General features: G+C 54.5%; 5 protein-coding genes across 5 annotated transcripts; 3 read left to right on the top strand and 2 right to left on the bottom strand.

The window, feature by feature from the left end:
• Positions 1 to 169: 169 nt before the first annotated feature.
• On the bottom strand, positions 170 to 1,963 carry NECHADRAFT_75364 (uncharacterized protein; the record flags this gene model as incomplete). Its single annotated transcript, XM_003053781.1, has 1 exon — positions 170 to 1,963. One exon carries the CDS (start codon positions 1,961 to 1,963, stop codon positions 170 to 172), a length of 1,794 nt encoding a protein of 597 aa, XP_003053827.1.
• A 1,258-nt stretch (positions 1,964 to 3,221) lies between these two features.
• On the bottom strand, positions 3,222 to 6,162 carry NECHADRAFT_75363 (uncharacterized protein; the record flags this gene model as incomplete). The annotated part of the gene is made up of 6 exons (XM_003053780.1): positions 3,222 to 4,200; positions 4,250 to 4,314; positions 4,347 to 4,583; positions 4,632 to 5,361; positions 5,475 to 5,515; positions 5,968 to 6,162. The coding sequence occupies 6 exons, from the start codon at positions 6,160 to 6,162 to the stop codon at positions 3,222 to 3,224; spliced, it is 2,247 nt and encodes a 748-aa protein (XP_003053826.1).
• Positions 6,163 to 7,267: 1,105 nt separating this feature from the next.
• On the top strand, positions 7,268 to 8,581 carry NECHADRAFT_31638 (uncharacterized protein; the record flags this gene model as incomplete). The annotated part of the gene is made up of 1 exon (XM_003054494.1): positions 7,268 to 8,581. The coding sequence occupies one exon, from the start codon at positions 7,268 to 7,270 to the stop codon at positions 8,579 to 8,581; it is 1,314 nt and encodes a 437-aa protein (XP_003054540.1).
• A 600-nt stretch (positions 8,582 to 9,181) lies between these two features.
• NECHADRAFT_90389 (uncharacterized protein) lies at positions 9,182 to 11,159 on the top strand (the record flags this gene model as incomplete). The annotated part of the gene is made up of 3 exons (XM_003054493.1): positions 9,182 to 9,598; positions 9,664 to 10,523; positions 10,595 to 11,159. 3 exons carry the CDS (start codon positions 9,182 to 9,184, stop codon positions 11,157 to 11,159), a joined length of 1,842 nt encoding a protein of 613 aa, XP_003054539.1.
• A 6,242-nt stretch (positions 11,160 to 17,401) lies between these two features.
• Positions 17,402 to 18,453, top strand: NECHADRAFT_102394 (uncharacterized protein). The gene is made up of 2 exons (XM_003054492.1): positions 17,402 to 18,230; positions 18,301 to 18,453. The coding sequence occupies exons 1-2, from the start codon at positions 17,708 to 17,710 to the stop codon at positions 18,444 to 18,446; spliced, it is 669 nt and encodes a 222-aa protein (XP_003054538.1). The 5' UTR covers positions 17,402 to 17,707; the 3' UTR covers positions 18,447 to 18,453.
• The last annotated feature ends 480 nt before the right edge of the window (positions 18,454 to 18,933 follow it).

Raw genomic sequence — 18,933 nt, 5'->3', positions numbered from 1 at the left:
TCATGTGCAATAACGCCAACGGCCAAACGCTCCAACGCCGCTCAACCCAATGTTAGTTACAAAGCCAATCATATGTCCTGTCCGTCTTGATTCCATTCCTTCTATGTACTTTGTCGGTCGTTCCTTCATTACCCATAGATGCTTCATCTTCGTATCCCCTCCTTGTCACTCATTCTCGTGTTCCTTGCCCCCCAAGCAACCGCTCGTCGGGCACTCCAACCCTGGCCAGCGCATCACGAACACGGTCGTCCTCGGCGGCACGGATCCGCTTTCTGGCATCCTCAAGGCGCTCAACGCCAAGGTCGATGGTCGCAATATGCACGCTGAGCGGCAGGGGCGCCATACCACCGGCCCCGTAACGCAGCAGCTCGGGCTGTGCGACGGCGTCCCTCAGATCGCCGAGTCCTTGCTGGATGCTTTCGAGCTCGAGGATGAGAGCGCTCACCTGTGCGACGGCAGTTGTGCGCTGGTCATCAACCTGGCGCAGGAGGGCGATCTGGCGGGAGACGCGGGCATGCCCGTGAGTGGTGATGCCGACGAGGTTCCAGAGGCTCCGGAGGGAGTCGCGCTGCTCTTCGGCGTCGATCGACGAGAGGGTTGTGATCTCGTAAATTCTATTTAGGTAGTCCTCTGCCTGTGTGAAGAGGCGGAGGACGGCCTGGGCTTCGAGGATCAACGCCGCGATTCGGTTCGAGACTTGAGCCGTGTGCTCGATGTATTTGTCAAGGAGCATGCGCTCGTTGAACATGTGGTCGCTGGTGGGCTGGAAAGGGTGGAAGAGCCACGAGGCCCAGCTGACAAAGGGGGAAGTGGACGAGAGGGAGCTTGTAGACTCCTCGGATGGGGCCAGAGTGTCGATGTAGCGAGATGTCCAACGGTTGATGCTGATGATTGCGTCGACGGATGAGCCAACGTGCGTGTTGAACTTTTGCAAGTCTGTGGCTGACTGACGAGCTGTGTCGATATAACCGTCAAACTCAAGGACAAGCTCTTCACGTCTCGAAACGTCGCTGTGCCGAATAAGAGTGCGCAGATCTCTTATGGCCATCTCGGAGCGCTTCATCTCAAAGGGGAGCGACACGCCGTCGGCGCTCTTCTCCAACACCTGCTCAAACTTGGACTGAACATCCATGAGCTGGTCAAACTCGACGTGCGACGCTCCAGCTTCGGGCGTCACGATGGTGTCGAGGGAAGGACAGAACGGAAGCCCAAACATGGAGAGGCCGGGTATCCTACACAACGGAGAGAGTGACGCCGCGATGGAGCGTGTTGCCATGTTCTGTGCGATAATCAGACCGCCGAAGCAGAGGTAGATGGCGAGGAGAAGCGCGAGCGGTCGCTGAGCATATCGGAAAGCGAGGGCAAAGATTCCCGTGAACCAGCCGAGTACATTATACAGCGTCAGAGGCACAGATCCCGCGAACTGGCTCCCAAAGGTTGAAGGCGCTCCCCGATGTTGGCGGCGATAGCGGTAATACTCTTCTTCGGCAGTGCTGTGTCTCGCTCGCGAAGTCCTCTGCTTCGGCGGGCTCCCTGGCGGAGGGAACCCCCGTCTTCTTGCGCCTTGGTCGCCCGAATATCCTATCCCCAGGCCCCTGACCGTTCTCTCGCTCCTGGTGCTTCCTGTCGCGTCGGTTGATACATCTATCTGCGGCATATGAAACTGGGGATCGGGCGATCTGAATACAGGATCACCAGTTGCGCTCACGCTGGCGCGAGACAGACTCGGACGAAACGGTTCTCTCAGAATGTCGCCCTCGTCGACGCCAAAGTCGCGGATGCTGTCCTGCGAACCGAAGCTTATATCGCCCTGAGAAAACGGTTGTGAAGGTACACCGCCTGAGGAGATGGGCGGAGACGAAGAGTCGGCCAGGGACGGGAGGATGCTCGTGTCGAAGCTGTCGTTTTCGCCCTCGACGACGCGCCACGAGTCCTCGGGCCGGAGCTCGCGCCGTCGCGTCATGGTTGCTACTAACACGAGCAGGTATGACCGATGTTGTCGCGGAGGGTATTAGATACTGGTGCGAGGCTGCGCGAGGCTCCGAGTCGCATCGAACAGTGAAAAGGGTGGGCGGCGAAGTGGTGTTTATAGCCGAAACAGGTGGTGCAAGTAACGAATCGCAAGTCGGTTTTAAATGTCGTAAATCTAGGCACGATGAGTCATCGGCCTGAAAATCGCAATTTCGTTAGATCGCATTCACGACGTGAATATCAAAGCGGTCGTTCTCGGTGCCTGGCGGTGAATGGGGCGCGGTAAATAGCATGGACCTGAGGTTGTCGCGATGAATGAATGATGTAAGAGCAGGCGGCCATGGACGCTATCAAAGGCCAAGGCTCCCCTCCTCTTAGGATCCATTTAGTGGGGAACGGAAGGATCCCTGCATGGCCATGGGCTCTAGCGCCCGCCAATCGATCCTTCAATAACGAGGTGGGGGTGGGGAGGCTGACAGGGTCCCGTGCCCGAGCATTCCATTTCATTATCGTGAGTGTAGGGTAAGTGAGTTTCTTTGACTTCAAGGCGAATGATTGAGAAGCAGTAACTATATATACCAAGCAAGCAACAGCATAAAGAGATATATTCATTGTCGGTGCCGAACTTGAAGTATATAAAGACTCAAATTATGCCATGTGCATAATTCACTGCTTCCCCATTAAATAAAGGATCTGATGTATCTTGGGCGTATCCCGAAACGCCATGACCAACTGACACTATGCTAACTACCCAACTCTGCATTCCATCTGCTTGAATATAGTCGTTGTCTCCCGCCTTGCTCTCAGCCAAGGTGTATGTCATGTAAGAGCCTCAATGAAATCCAACATTCGGTTCAGTCTCAGAACCCTGTTGGTTTCCAGGCCCATACCCAAGACACAGCTCCACACAAAAACCAGGCCCAGTCGCGACAACCAACACTCACGCACCCTACCTTGATTCAATGCCATACAAACAAAACAACATGACGGAGATTAAACTGAATCACTTGCCAACTCAAATGACTGCTTTGATGTGAGTTTCAACAGGAAAAGTCGCACTAGTAATCAAAGTCATCCTAAATACACAACAATGGATATTTGCAATCAGGATCTGATAACCCACATATCCACCCATTATACAAAAAGAAATACCATGTACCCCACTGGAAGTAGCAAGAACTAATCTCAAACTATCACTGGCCCAGACAATCCCATACCTAGCCCTTTCCCTCGCTCCTAGCTCCAACTCCCTAAAACCACTGGTCCTCAGTCTTGACATATGACATCGGCATACCTGGATGAGCCTCCATATCCGAGGGCCCCGCTTCCGCCTGAGGGAAAGGTGCCACAGGGATAGCATCCATGACCATCGTGTCCTCTTCAGTCTTCGGAAATGCAGCGGCTTCTGCACCCAGTGCCGGCTCCTCAGCCCCCTGAAGTGATGTAGCCTCCATATTCAACGTCATATTCTCCATCACTGGAAGCGGAGCAGCTTCCATGCCAGCCGCCATCTCTCCAGGCCCCGAGAGTGGAACATCATGCGTCTCCAGCGTTGGCTCCTCAGTCTTTGGGAGTTCAGTTTCCGACCCCAACCACTGGGCCATCTCCTCCGTTGTTGGTTCCACATTCGCAGCTTGTGGTTGTACTTGTGTCCAAGAATCCATCTGGCCCATCGTCGTAAATACCGGAGGTGCAAATTCGGTGGGTGGATCTTCCTCGTCCATACTAGGCGAGTCGAACATATCGGGTGTCGTCTGCATATCCTGCATATCCTGCATCTCTTGCATCTCCTGCAACTGCTCAGCAGCCTCGATAATATCTGCTGCCCCTCTCATTGCTTCTTCAATCTCTTCCGAGACCACTTTCGACCTGGGCCAGAATTTGCCTGCATTTCTCAGCACACTCACCAAAAGCGAGATCTTGACCTTGTAAACTGGCTGCCCCTGTCCATAGAGCAAGGCATCAAAAAGTGGTAGAGCTGCCCGCTCAAGGCCCAAGATGCAAGATGGAGAAAAATTCTCCGGTGGAAGATGGAGGTTGAACAATGAGACGAGGTGTAGCGATGCCTGGACAGCTGCTGATCCAGGTAACCGAGGGTTGGACCCCATAGTCACGCTTGCAGGAGGGGAAGGCGAACTGCTGAGCACAGAGAAACCCCTGCTGGCAACCTCTCGAACACCGTCTTGAGGTCTCACGCCTTTGTAATGGAGTTGCATCCGAATCTGAAGACTTTTCAATAGTTAGCACGAGCCTGGCAACATGCTGTCATTTGACTTACCCATAAGCAATCCCTAACTGTAGCTCATCCACCGTCAGCCCCTGTTCAATGCCTGGATAGTATACCTACTTACCGCGTGGTACAATATCATATCAACCGCACCATTGATGTCGACAAGATCTTTCTTCCACGGGGGCATCTGCAATATCCACGACTCGACACGAAGGTTCGCATTATCCATGGCCTCTGAAAATGCCACCTCCCCAACATTAAGGAGAGGCACGACGAATTGGCCACAGATGCGAGTTAGGTCCACAAAGTATGCCCATGAAGAGTATTGTCTCGAGGGGCCCCTCTTGTCGTAGTCCTCGAGGGTTACTGGGATTGGAATTTTCTGTCAACATGTTAGTATACAAGGCACACAATGAATGGCACCACTGACGCCTGATTCATATTCCCACTCTTCGCATGGAAGTTCTGTTGTTGCCCTTGTATGGTAGAGTTGCCAATGACCAAGATGTTCCCGGACCGTCCTCAGTGATCCCTGTGTATACAACGCCCAGTATGTTCTTCGATACGATTCGGCCAGAATAGGGTCCTCCTCCGCATCGGCGAAGCTCTTGTGTTGGAGCCCTAGCCTAAGAGCCAGGTCACGGGTCCGGTCAAACCACAGGCTGCAGTAGTCGTCGTGTTGCTCTCCAAAGGCAGCAATACACATGCATAGTAGCGCTTGGACAGACCAGACTGTCTCGGGCAACTCCCCTGAAGCCATCTCGTAGGCGTCATTGCGTAGTGACGTGCTGTCCACGTTGTCGGCATACTTGGATCCCACGTAGAGAATCATGGTCATGGTGAACTTGAAGTCATCTGGGACTGTCTCAACGAGGCGACTGAGAGTCTTCTTCGGCGGCAACCATGAGTGGGTGGGGTGGAAGTTGGCGTAGTAAAGGTCGAATAGATCCTTAACGGCACGAGGATTTTGTGCCTCTCGGTTCGTCCAGCCAGCAGGGAGTCTCTGGATGACATGGGCGGGGATTTCGAAGCCCGGAAAGTTGGGTGATGGCGTACTGTTGGATGATTCATCTCGGTCGGCCTTCATAGCCTCCTCCTTCATCTTCTTCCGCTTGTTTGGGTCTCGGATTCCTCGACGTGATTCGGCATAGACGCACTTCCTATGGTCGGTCTTACATCGAAAGCAAGCTGGAAGGACTCCATCGCACCGAATGTGCTTTTGACGGCACTGAACGCAGGCTAGAGAAGCACGATGTTTCGCTCGAGAACGCACCGCACCGGCTCGCAACTGAACCGGCTGGGGTTCAGACGCAGCTGAAACGTCGTTTCGAGATGGACTTGCCATGGTTTGACCGATACACCGAATCGTGCGGGTGAGAGGTGAGAAAGAAGTCCAAGGATGAGCAAGACTCCCTTTGTTGGGTCGTCCCAACGAGCGGGCTAGATACGGGAAGGGTGTCACAAGGCGGCAAACTGGGGAATGTTTGTTGAACCAACAGACACCCGGAGCAAGTCCGTGTCCCTACTTATCAACGCTCTGGGTTAGAAGCACATTCTGTGAGGGCAGGAGGGAAATAAAGGGGCCATCGCCGCATGACCCTGATACTGTTAAATGCTGCCGGACCAGGTAATCGAGGTGACACGAAGAGGAGCTGATCGTCACCATCAAGCAAAAGCAATTCCCAAGATGTGAGATGTGATTGGGAGCAAACGAGCAAAGTTGCATTCAAATCTCAGAACAATGGCCCAGGGCTGATTCTACGAACCGAGTTGGCTGGTCTGGTCGTTGTGTGGCTTGGATTTGGGTTCTCGGTCAAAGGCTGGGGGCTGAATCTGTCAAAAACGGCAGGCCGCATTTCCACGTTGCCAGGCTGTGGAGGGGAGGCATACGCCATCTCTGATAGCTGAGACAGTCGGCTCATCGAGAGTCCGGTTTGTTGGTCGTACCAGTTGTTGGCCATCTCGAGGTTCAGGGGAGATGAGCAACTGGCCCACCGTGCAGAGCGTCCCGTCATTACATCTTGATATAGCATGCTTCGTGTTGAATTCCTTGCCGAGACACTGTGTGATGTCGAAGAATGTGTCCCCTCTTTCTCACGCAAGGTGATGTTTAAGGCTGCCAGTGAGGATGAGGGCTCTGAGACATGTTGTTTGAAGCCTGGATCAACATCACTCAGCGCAGCCACTCGGCGCGGGCCTTGGACATCTCCCGCCCAGACAGTGGGCTGAGAAGGAGTTTCCCAAAGCGGCCGACTTGTCTCAAATACTTGCGCAGCTGCGCTCTGATTGTTTGCTCAGGTTGAAAGGGTATCCACTGACGAGTTCTCGCCTGAACACCGGTCTCCTCGAGGAGGGATTCTGGGTGCCAAGCTAAGCCAGCAGTGCAAACATGCAGCAGCCTGCTGCTGCCGAGAGAGCTTTGATAATGTACTTGGTGTCGATTGCCGCCGGCAATCGTGAGCGTCCCTAGACCCAGGCTTCTGGGACTCTGCTCCATGCAAACAGACTTGAGGATTGTCCAAGCGCCCTCCTTCTCTGCTCATTCATTGACGAAAGCGGCCATCGCCAAGGGTATTCACACTGGTGATACCCGATGCCGGGTTCCTGGTTCAATGGGGATCCGAAGACGAAAGCGTCGGTGTCGATGTTGATGAATGGAAGACAGTTCTATTCTAGAACGATTAGAATAGACCCTTTCCTACTAAGGAGGTTCTGCGTTGCAACTGCCTTTTCCGTGACCTTCTCGTTGCGGCAAGTGGTCCCGACCGATTTCGCGGGGAGGGACCGAGCGCAAGAGCCCACTGGCCTGGCAGGCACGCGAAAAACGCGGGCATTTTCCCCAGCCGACAACACCTCGGCTTCTCAGTGGAGGTCTGTTAGACAGCCGCTTAGCTCTGTCGTCATGTGGCTCCGCCCAACCCCAGAGACCGGAGCTGACAAGGAGAGTCTGGCGCGTTTTCCCCTTCGCTTCCATGTGACATTCTCCTTGACCAAAACTTCGACTGTCCAACGCCCCGAAACTCCAACACCCGCGCTCTAAACGACCGCTCTCATGCTACCGACCCGATGACCGATTCGAGCTTCGTCCAAGCGCAGCGCCGCGTAGCTGCGCGCCGCCAGGCCCGCGAGGCCGAAGCCACAGCCCGTATCGCTGCACAACGGCAATCTTCCCGAACCCGATCCAGCCTCGAGCGCCTACCCTTTCCCCTCGGCCGCATCGGATCTGCCTGGGACGCGATATCGACGAGAGAGGGTACACGACCTGCTTTTCGCGTGGGACAGGTTGATGCCGAATTACTTGACGTGGAGCTGCTGGACATCCTCAAGGATCAAGTTTGCGAAGGCCTCAAATACTTTGGCGGAGGACATCTCCACGATGACTGGTCGGCCGAGATCATGCTAGCCCTCAGGGCAGTGCTGTTTAAGCTCACCGTCTGGGACCACGATGCGACATACGGCGCGGCTCTTCAGAACCTCAAATACACGGATGCCAGGAGAGAGGGACCCATCCTCAAGGCGCCCTCCAAGGTGCAAAAATCGCTTTACGGGATGGTGACAGTATTTGGGAACTACGCCTGGACAAGATGGGAGGATTGGCTGCTGGAGCATGATGATGGATATGATGAGCCCAGCCCGCGAGTAAAGCGGCTCTCGCGGTTGACATCCACCCTCTCGACTGTCCATTCAGCCGCCGCATGCGTCTCCTTCCTTATCTTTCTGCTGCACGGCCGATATCGAACACTACTCGATAGAGTTTTACGGATGAGGCTTGCGCCACCCACTAGCCAGGTCAGCCGAGAGGTCTCGTTTGAGTATCTCAACCGACAACTTGTCTGGCACGCCTTTACTGAGTTTCTACTCTTTGTGCTGCCTTTGATTGGTATCCAGCGGTGGCGGCGATGGTTGACCCGGACATGGCGAAAAACCAAGGATATCATTAGGACAGGGCCAGAAGAGGGCAACAAGGCCAATGGAGAATATGCATTCCTCCCCGAGAGGACATGCGCCATCTGCTATCAGGACCAGAACGACACTGCGACTTCAGAAACAGAGATCCTGGCGGCGGCAGCCTCCAGTGGTGTCATCGGCTCAGCCCAAACGGACATTACCAACCCATACGAGACGATCCCTTGTGGTTGTGTGTACTGCTTTGTGTGCTTGGCAACCCGCCTGGAGCGGGAGGAGGGAGAGGGCTGGACATGTCTACGATGCGGTGAGCATGTCAGGGAATGCAAGCCTTGGAGCGGTGACTTGCTGGAGCCCTCGAAGCACAACTCGGCAAAGACGGTGGCCTTTTCGGATGATATCGCCGGGGGTGTGCTTGTAGATGAAAAGGATGAGGAATCCTTAGTTGAGAGTCTGAGTACATCCTCGGAATGAGCGATATGGTGTTGCCAGATGCGCAAGATGTACATATATGCATATAAAAACGTTATAGTTCTTGTAATACTTACCCATGGATATTGGGCATGCGATTTATCAAAATGCCTCTTTCACAAGATAGATCTGACCCCGTGGCCTACCAAGAAACTTGGTTCGAGGTCTGATATCAAGATTCAGCTGAAGGTCCCGAGCAAGGGTCCAGCCCCTGCAACGCTGGCCTATCGTTCACGCACTCACTCCACTGAAGCCCGCTGATCTCTAGCGTCTCGTCTGGGGGCGCGCGTCATGGCAGGAGATTGGACCCTTGTTTTCCACTTTGCTTATTATCAGCCGAGAGATACCCAGAGACGGGCCTGACCGCAACCTCCATACCCAACAATTCGCAAAAACAACCAACACCAACGAACAACGACTCGATACTAATTCTCTCATCCTTGACTCTTGGATTCAATTCTTTGGTACTGCACGATTATATAACGACTCGATGATTACTAAATCTTAATCGAAACGACAAAAACGTCCACTCATGATATAACAACCCTCCCTCCGACATCGATGTAGTCCGGCCCGCAACCCGCCCTCCCTCGACGACATCCCATGCCCAGCTTCTTCCAGTTCACGCAGGGCTCCGAGTCGCGCGTCCGCCCAAACGACTCGACTCCGCTTCTAGGCCGGTTCCGCGCCGTGCCCCCGCGCCCGGGTGTTGTACCTCGACGACACAGCCAGCTCGGCCTCTTATCGAGCACCGCCGCCTTTGACGGCCGCGGCAGCGTTCACATCCTCGGCTACGGCGCCGTCCCCAGTAGTGCTGTCGCCGCAGAGCTCGCGCACATCGATGACGCTGGGAGTACCACCAGTAGCGACGGGCTAGAAGATGAGAGGACCGCGTGGGAGCGCGCCTGGCAGCGGTGGGTGCTGGATATCTGGGTCGACCCGAGGCAATCGGCCGTGAAGAGGGTCGTGGACAAGTGGTGGAGCAGATATGGGTTTCTGGTCTTGATGCCGGCCTTGTTGGTATGTTGAAATGGCCTCTTGTAAAGGGTGAGGCTTGGGACTGACTGGACCGACATGAAAAAAAGGCCGTGGGTTGGTGTTCTATACCCTTTCCCCAATACTCCCTTCGACGAGATCACGACTATGACGACGATGACGGCCTACCTCACGAACCCAAGGCGCCTGGCCACGGAGCAGCACGAGTCCAGGTCAACTTTTGGTTCTTCCTCTTCGTCTATTATGGTTTCTATAACCTCACCGCCCTCATCTGGATCACAAAGGTCTTTAACCTCTACAGTCTCAACTGGTGGCCGCAGTCTCTCGGCTTCCCACTCACCGTGTTTCTCATCGCCATTCTGTCCATCGCCCTGCCCATACCGATATACATGAACAGTGCGACCCGCTTCCTCACCGTTCACAACACAGCATGGATCTCGTGGACCTTTATCATCATGGCCATGCCCGTCGCCATCGCCTTTCTCATCCTTACCACAAACGAGCGGCACATTGGCCTCCGACATTCACTCTCCGAGACACAGCGCATCTTTACTACGTCATGGTGGACCGGAGAACCAGAGTCGTTGTCGGGCAGGGACCGCCGGCGCCGTAATATCTCCGCCGACCTGTTCGACACGGATATGCTCCGGGTCGAGCCGGACTTGCGACCGCAAGGCGTTAGGATGCGTCGACTCTGGCTGCCGGCGAGCTTTGTGCGGTTTCTGTGGTTCTGCGTGGCCTTGTTCATTGGGTTGATGGCGTACGTGATTGGAGAGGCGTATGCTGAGATCTACCTGCGGACTCTTCCACATAACAACTTGGAGACAGTTGTCTATGTCTATGGCTGGGTCGCGACAGTGCATCTCCTCGACGCATTGACGGGCTGGGTGTTGGGTATCCGTGAGGGCGAGCGTGTAGGGAGCTATCCTCTCAGCTGGGTCTTTAAACTGTAAGTCTACAACTGCCAAGGCTTGAGAGATGACCTTCGCCTCCGACGCACCAACTAACACGACGAATCAGATACTTCATGTTGACCTATCAGACATACGTCCGCTCTCTTTACGCACGCCTTCGTTCGCCAACCCAGTTCGTCATTCTCCAGGTCCTCTCATCAACAAGCCTGGTGGTTATCACTCCCATCATGATGACCTCTTTGATGCACAAGATCCTCTGTATCTTGGGCCTTAACGGGCAAAGCTACGGATCTTACCAAAAGCTCCAGGCTCGCAATGTCTTCATCCGCTTCCTGGCCGAGAATGTGTCCATGGCTACGTTCCTGGGCAGCATCCTTGTGCTGCACTTTGGCGCCAACAAGGACGTCTACCCATACTTTGCCTTTGACACCGAGGGTGAGCCCTACAACTTCAACGTCACCTTTTACGCCTCTTCGGTGACGTGGGCGTGCGAGCTGGTGGCGAGTATCGTTGTGCGGGGTCTTATCCGTATCTTCTTCCAAATCGACGTCGGCCTAGAGGGGAAGCTAGACCTTGCCGTCTGGCCGGAGCTGATGCCGACGTGCGTCGCAGTTATGCTGCACGTGTTGCAGAACATGCTCTTCTCCATCATTCGATTGCAGTTCCGCTGAGTGGAGCAAGATCGGCCTCGCGGAGCCAAGGTCATCATTCAGGGGCTAGATCCAGGGACCATGAGGTAGAGGGCCGGAACGGGCCGAGGGATGCCGAGGTGCGGCTCTCTGGACGGATACTGTGAAGGCCACGCGTTTTGCTGCCAAGAGATGGTTGCACAGCCGGCAAGAGAGTTTGAGCGGCTTGAGGCTCTTGTTGGAGACGTTGGTTTATTGGCTGCAGCCAGTTGTTGGCTTTCAATGCTCGTTGCAGGATAGCGATTCGCATGATGCATGGTTTGTTTGGCTTACTTGTTTGACGTTAGAATGTGAGCTGCACTTGGGACGCAGACAGATACCCGCTAGAACGTTTCTAGAGAGTTGTCGTTTCCTTTTCTTCATCTTTAGCATTGTTAGATATCACATGTTCCCACCGGCCAAGACCGTTAATAGAGTCTGAAGTTAATTGCTGTCACGCAAATCAACAGAGACGTGTTTCAACTCATGCGTGGTATGCGTTGGGTCCATATCGACTGGAGGGCGTTGATATAGAGTTTCCCCGCCACAACTCTTGGTTCTCAACATCAATTGATGCGCACTATGGTTGACGAAACTTATGCGCATAGTCAACTGAGGGGCACTGGGGCTGGGATTTGCAGACTTGACAGCATGCCTCCCGAGCTGTCACATTTCTCACGAAACTCGGACCATGTCTGCTGGGCTGAGCTGATACCTAGAGGTTTCCATGTCTCATGGTGGATATGTCTGTAGAAACTCGATACTGGCGAGAGAAATGGCGACATGGCAACAGAACCATGCCGGTCAGTTGGTTCAACTCATCGAGTGTTTGAACAATAGCAGGGTCATTTCCTAAAAGGTCCAGTCGCATGGGATCTGAGTTGATAATTGATCTGTTGCTGGGTCATGGCTGCTGGGCGCCTGTACGAATGTCATGCTGGCACAGCGGCCCCATATATCCATGCTTGGTAGGGGGATCCATGGCATCATCGCCCATCGGAGAAGATGGGGACGCTTGTATCGAAGCTTGAGTGTACGGCCCGGACAAACGCCACTAGGCATGATGACAACGACGCAACTGCGGCTAATGCAAGCCCCAGCGGCCGTCTTCTCGTCGAAAGAAGAGTGCTACAAACAGCGGTCAAAACTCTGCTGTTATTAATGACCGGTCAACCAGTGTAAGAGAGGGCAGATGATGCTGTGATGGACGGGCAGCCGGTCAGAGGTTTTTGGAGGGGAGAATATGCAAGACATTGGACGAAGGGCTGGGGGAACATGGTGGCACAGCAGGGAGAGGGAGTCACGACAGATGCATAAGGCTAAGGGTGGGTGAAACGAACAAGGCAATGGGCTCCGGCATGGCCAGAGGCACACACTGAAGCAGAGAAGCCGATGCAGAAGCGGGCTGCGGCGCGGGTGCAGACGCACAGGCAAGCAGGAGCAGCAGATCCAAACGCAGACGCAGACGCATCAGAGTTCTGCAGGGTGGTGAGAGTGAGGAGCTAGCAACCGGGACCAGGGCTGGAGCAAAGGTTGCAACACCATTGCGGACTGGTCATACATGAGAGGCCATGATTCGCAGCAACGCCTTTGCGAGCCTCAAGAACCCACCCCGGCCGAGCTGACGAGGTCATCTTGAACCCTCTTGCCGAATGCCTTGGAGGGCTCTAATCTGGGCGGGCTGGTGGACAGACGGCTAAAGAGAACCATGCGACGCGCATGCAATGTCATGCGCGTGAACGCGAAGGTACCTGGTCCGTCCATACGTGCGTGCCTCATCGTCGGGATCCATATCGGGTTGCAGAGTCTCAGATATCAACCGCCTGGTGGAGTCGTGCCCGAGTCACAGTCAGAGGATCGCGGGCTGATTGTCACAGGGAACCTGCCCAGTAGATAGCATCAGAACACTGCGAGTGATTTGCCGACAAAGCAGGGGTGCTTCTAGCTTGTCAGAGCGATGGTCGGAGAAGCCTGATGAGTCGAGCGAGCCTGGCAGCCTGGCCGTCGGTTTTGGCCGCAATGGACTCATCGAGATGAGCTCTTCGTAACGTCTGGAATGGGGAAGACTGTCCAGGGTCCACTGCGTTCGTACGTCTCCTCCGGAGGAAGGCAGTTTGTGTAGACCGAACTCTCCACTGTTGCAACTCGGCCGGACGACTTTGTCGCCTCCATGTAGGTATGGACTGATGCAGGGGAATTTGATGCCGCACAGTTGCAACCCAAGTCGCACCAAGCTGCACTGACTGGTGGAGCGTCGTGGATCGTTTGGGGAAGCCCTCACATAGTGGGAGGGCAGCCATTGCTGGGAAACATGGGCTCCCGAGTGAAGAGTCATACATACCCTCCCATTCGCGACAAGCACATGTACTGTAGGTATTCTGTCGGCATCGCCAGGGTGTGTGTGCTTGGGCGCCTCCCGCTCTGAAACAAGACCCACGAGCCAGGGCCAGCAAGGTTAATCATCTTGGTCTTCTTGTCTCATGCCGAGGCGCATTATCCGCTGATTAGAAGACGGGTTGCTCTTGCTGGCGAGCAAGTTTCTCAGCTCAGAAACGGAACCAAATAGAGGGCCGAGGCGATAAAGAAAGGCTCCGACCAGTCCAGGGCTTGGGTGCACCATGGAACGATGGCTTGTCGACGGGCTGCATGCTGCATGGGTTTATCGCGCCCAAGGCTGGACAACGGAAACGCAGTGGGCACCGAGGCGTCAGCGGAGCAGGTGGATAGCCAGAGTCGATTGAAGGAGTGGACAGAGAGCGCGCAGTCTGAGTGGATGGTGTGGATATCCATGAGGAGTTGGCTGGATCGATGGGCAACAGAAATTGGTGACTTGGACGCTCCAACAACATGACTGTCAGATCTAACGAGCGACTATGAGAACTCTAAAACTCTTCGCTTATGCGACAAGCATGATGATGGCGTGAAGATGGAGATTATTGGAGGATGAAGGGAAACAAAGAGCCGAGGGGAGTTGTCGACTATCCATTGGAGATTATAGCAATTAGTTATGTAGGAAGGCACGCATGTCGCATAACTGGCAAGTACCAGCAGTATTATCGGACCATGAAGCCCCAGCGCAGGAAGGAACCGAGGACGGCAGGCGCCCGACGGACGCACCTTCCGTTAATTGAGGAGCCTCCCCGCGGGATGGATGGGGACGAAACTGACATTTTACAGGGACCAGACCAGTTGAAGAAAATGTGAGAGTGTAAAATGAGTGTAGCAGTCCAAAAGAGGAACCCGTCACAGCTGCCTGAGAAAAAGGAAAGAAAATTGCCCAGGTCCTGAGGTTGTCATGTTCCATCGTCGAGTCTCCGGCTCTTCAAAGACGTTTCCCAAAGAGGCAGTTCACCGTTTCGCTCTGATATTAATCCCTGGCCTTTTTCGACTCCTTCTCCGACACCAAGGATTCTTCTCCATTTTCACACTCCCCCAAGGAAGCCGAGAGAATTTGTCACTGACGCTGCCTTGGTTGGATATGTACGACGTCGTCATTTCCAGTGAGAAGTCGTAATGGATGATGGTGAAATGTCAAGCTCAGCCATGGCCACCAAGCTGTGAAGTGGGGAGCTGGCTGCGGCCATGGATGCCAGACATGGGACTATAAGCGCCAAGTACCAGCCAAGTATCCATTCTGAACAGCAGCAGAGCACCGACGCTCTGCTCTTGAATCGTACCTCATATCATGGCTGGCTGGTGATCCGCCGGGCTTGGAGCTGGCATAGTTACTACGGCACGCCCTTGCATGGATACCTATCTCACCCCGAATCGTGCCTCATCAGCCTCGCTCCCCTTTTACGCCTGGCTTCTCCCGTGAGCCGGCCTCTCTCGTCTGGGTATTTCCAGCTCTCCCCGAGCTCTCGCCGTGCATGCCCGTGTGGCTGTGCTGCCCTGGTAGATTGAACCGGGAACCCGGGGATAGGGAACCAGGCACACACGCCAGGGGGAGCATGGCGATTGCATGGCCTTGATGGGCTGCTGAGGAAATAAAATAGCGAGGCCCAAATCGACCGGAGCACCTGAATCCCATCACAAAGATCCCAGTTTGTTTCCCGGGCCAGGGGTAGGGCACGTTTGGGGATGGGGTTGGGATTGGGCCAGAGTCATGGGCAATCTCCATCTCACCGTCCATCCATGGCCCGCCGCTGGCTAACGTGTATCCGCTCCGGCAAATCCATAGTGAAGAATTCTAGCGCCCCTTTGAGCATCCACCTTGCTCACGGCGGGAGCGCAGTAATTTTGCTCGGCACCAGGACGAGGGCGTTGCGTCTTGATACGTGTATCATGTCTCAAGAGCAGTCTGACACTCGAGATTGGCGCACGTGTATCCTGCTTGAACACAGGTGCGGACCCTCCTAGATACCACCCTTTGGAAACATCATTGGATCTTGCAGTTGCATCCATAGATAGGTCCCTACAGATATTAATAGACTAGACAGACCCAGGACCGGAAACCCAGTAGCCGGCGGCGGCACTGGGGTAATTAGGGGTAACGGGATCAGAATGACACAGTCCCTTAGTTGATTATTGACATGCAACATGTGGGAAAAATTTTCGAAATAGAAGGATAGAAGGAAAAAACAAAGACCAACCAAAACCCAACGGGGTCCATTTGGTGGCGGTTGAGTGCTGCACCGGGCTGGGGCTGGTCCCGCGATCTGTATACCTTGACGGTACGTAGGCCAGACGCACGGAGTAGCGCCGGAGGCCAGCCCGGGGTCTCACGGCGTCTCACGGCTCACGCACCCGACTCGCGCCGTGCGCCATTCATTCGCTGCCTCCGGGCTGATGCCGAACCCGCTTGCTGCCTCTCGCCATCATGCATTCATGGAATGGAATGGAATGGATGGATGGATGGCATCTTGAAAGCAAGCAAGCACACGTATACGATACGAGCCGGGCACGTATGTGAAATTCGTCACGGCATCCAGTACTGGCCTGTGTGAAAACGCCATTACTTCATCCGTGGGTCGATCGATGTTGGGGCCAGGACGGGGCCGGACCCAATGGGAGAATTTCCTAGGGGGTCAACTTGGAGCTTACATAGCAATGGATCTAATATTGGCATATCCCAAAGGCGGGCAGGCAAGTGATGGGAGAAGGCCAGATGCAAGCCGCCCCAAAGGGAGCAGCATGCAGTGACTGTGGGTAAGAAATGGCGTTTGACAGATCAGAACCGTCGTCGTCAAGTCGACTGCCGTCTTTGTTTACAAGGGTTCTGTCGGCCATGATGTGGTTCGCTTCTGATCTATTGCACAACGTGCTGCCACTGTCACGGCTTGTGGACGCAACCACTGTCTCTCGCAAGGTGTGTGATATGACCCCAGTGCTTGGCCTCCATGGCACCCTTCATGCTAGGCATTCATTCAGTCACGGGGTAGCAGCAGGCGCTCACAAAGCCATGCAAGACGGTTGTCCTGTGTTACCGATATATCCGCTGTTGTACTACACTCGAACAAGGTCAAGTTACACCCTTTTCCACGTAGTCTCTTGTGCTGGTTACCCGGATAGTCTCCGATGCAAACAACGAGTGTAATCTTACACGGAGAAGAACACCTTGGAAGCTTCCGTCTCAACCTCAACAACGCTCCCATGCCGCTACGTCCACACCGACTCTCTGGAATTCTCATCAGTCTTCTTCCTTGATCGATGCGCTCCATGCTTATCCGCTGGCGCTGGTGAACCAAGCTCCAGTAATAAGATAGCAAAGTATGAGTTATTAGTAAAGTACCTCCCCATGTACCTAGCAAAGTACTTCCCCATCGGGATGCGGTCGAGCAAGACCAGAGTCTTAGGCACTGCTGGGGCTGCCTGGAGCGTGTTAGCATTGACCACAAGTCGGTCATTGCCCACCGCCCTCCGACCAGCCGCATCCAATCTGTCCCGTAAATTCATCGCTGCCGATGTCCCCAGCCCAGGGAAAAAGGTGGAAAAAAGGAAGGAAAAAAAGTTGTCGAGCCCAAAAAATTTTCCCCCTCCTCCACCTTGCAGCTTCCCATTACACCCCTGGTAGCCTCGCTGCGCTTCCCTGTCGGGTTTCCCCTCCCCCTCGCTCCCAATCGCTCAATCGCTCCTGCCATTCCCTTCCCCCACCAAACCTCGCACGCCCAAGCACCACCTCCGGTCCTGCACCCCTCCTTCCTCATCCCGTCGCCATTGCCTGTCCGTCCGTCGTACCTTCCCTTCCCCTTCCCTGCCCCGGCGTTGACTTGTCCGGGCTGCCTGCTGCTTTCGAATTGTACCTGCCTGCTACATCTGCTGCCCGTCAGGTACGAAATCTTTACCAAGTACCTTGCGGATACAGAGCACGTACCTCGTTCGTACTTTCCTCCCGCCTTCTCAGTCCTTCTTCCGACCACCGACCAAAAACCAAACCACACTCCCTCCTCCTTGTGCCTGGCAACCGGCCTCCGCTCGCCCTTTCCCAACCTGTATCCCTCGTCTCTTTTCTCTCTCTCCCCTTCCTTCCTTTTTCCTTCCTCCCCTCCCTCCTTCACTCCGTCTTCTCTCCCCCTCCTCTTCCTTCCTCTTCTCTTCTTCCTCTCTCCACAATGGGCGCCCAAGAGCCAGTCTCCTCTACCACTCCATCCTCCGCGACAAACATCACCACGTCTACCGCCGCCGCCAGCCAAGATGCCTCGGGACGACAGCCCTCCTCCTCCTCCTCCCGTACCGCCGAACTCGCCGGTGCAAAGATAAGCTTGCGCAAGACGCTGCGCAGCTTCCCCGACTTCCCTATTCCGGGTATCAACTTCGTCGATATTATGCCCCTCTTCGCCGACCCAACCGCCCATGCCACTCTCGTCAACGCCCTTGAGCTCCAGGTCACCGAGTCTTTCCAGGCCAAGCCTGACGTTATCATCGGCCTTGATGCACGCGGCTTCCTTTTCGGTCCCGGCCTCGCCCTCCGCCTCGGCGTTCCCTTTGCCGCCGTTCGCAAGAAGGGCAAGCTTCCTGGACCCTGTGTCACTGCCGAGTACGGCAAGGAGTATGGCACGGATTTCTTCCAGATGCAGGAAGACGCCGTTCGTGAGGGCCAGAAAGTCCTCGTCGTTGACGATATCATTGCCACGGGTGAGCCAATCCCCTCATAATCGCATCATGTCTAGCGTTTCCTGGACCCAGACTGACGTGCTTTCTCTAGGTGGTTCCGCAAAGGCTGCGGCCGACCTCGTTCATCAGCTCAAGGGCGAGGTTGTAGGATACTTGTTTATTCTCCAGATTCCCGGCCTCAACGGCCGTGATAAGCTCGGCGATATCCCCACTCAGATTCTTCTCGAAGACGCTTAGGTGGCGGAGGCCCTGCTTCCTCTTCTTCGATCCCATTTCCAGCGAATATTCGATTCCGGGCCATAGATCGACGTCGACGAACTCATAATGCTTGCCCCGCGGCGACGCGGGCATGGGGATCCTGCTAGAAGTTTCGAGTCTTTTGTCATCTTTTTTGTTTCTGAACTTGAATCGTCTGTCGTGGCTCTGGCCAAACTTTACAGCATTTTCCTACCTGTTGAGATCTTACATGGTTGGCGTTTTTGTGGAGGGTATTATTTTCAACAACAAAAGTCTTTCGGGCTCGCGCATATAGAAAGGGGATTCGGAGGGTACGTTGATATAACCATAAGATCTCGATCTAATTACGAAATGATTGCAATGTTTTTTGCTATGAGGATCGAATTCGGTTCGACTCTGAAATTCGCTTTGAAAACCGTCACTTACTCCATTTGTTGGTTTAACCCTTCTCCACCAGATCTCACACAATGTCTCATGTCTGAGTCAA

Source organism: Fusarium vanettenii, assembly GCF_000151355.1.
Source record: "Fusarium vanettenii 77-13-4 chromosome 1 genomic scaffold NECHAsca_1_chr1_3_0, whole genome shotgun sequence".
NCBI classification, from domain to species: domain Eukaryota; kingdom Fungi; phylum Ascomycota; class Sordariomycetes; order Hypocreales; family Nectriaceae; genus Fusarium; species Fusarium vanettenii.
Note: the sequence above shows the minus strand (reverse complement) of the source record. Positions and strands in the feature narration are given on the sequence as shown.

Coding starts and splice junctions, on each gene's coding strand:
- NECHADRAFT_102394 (XM_003054492.1), top strand. CDS start 17,708: ATGGGCGCCCAAGAGCCAGTCTCCTCTACCACTCCATCCTCCGCGACA. Junction 18,231..18,300: donor TGACGATATCATTGCCACGG/GTGAGCCAATCC, acceptor TGCTTTCTCTAG/GTGGTTCCGCAAAGGCTGCG.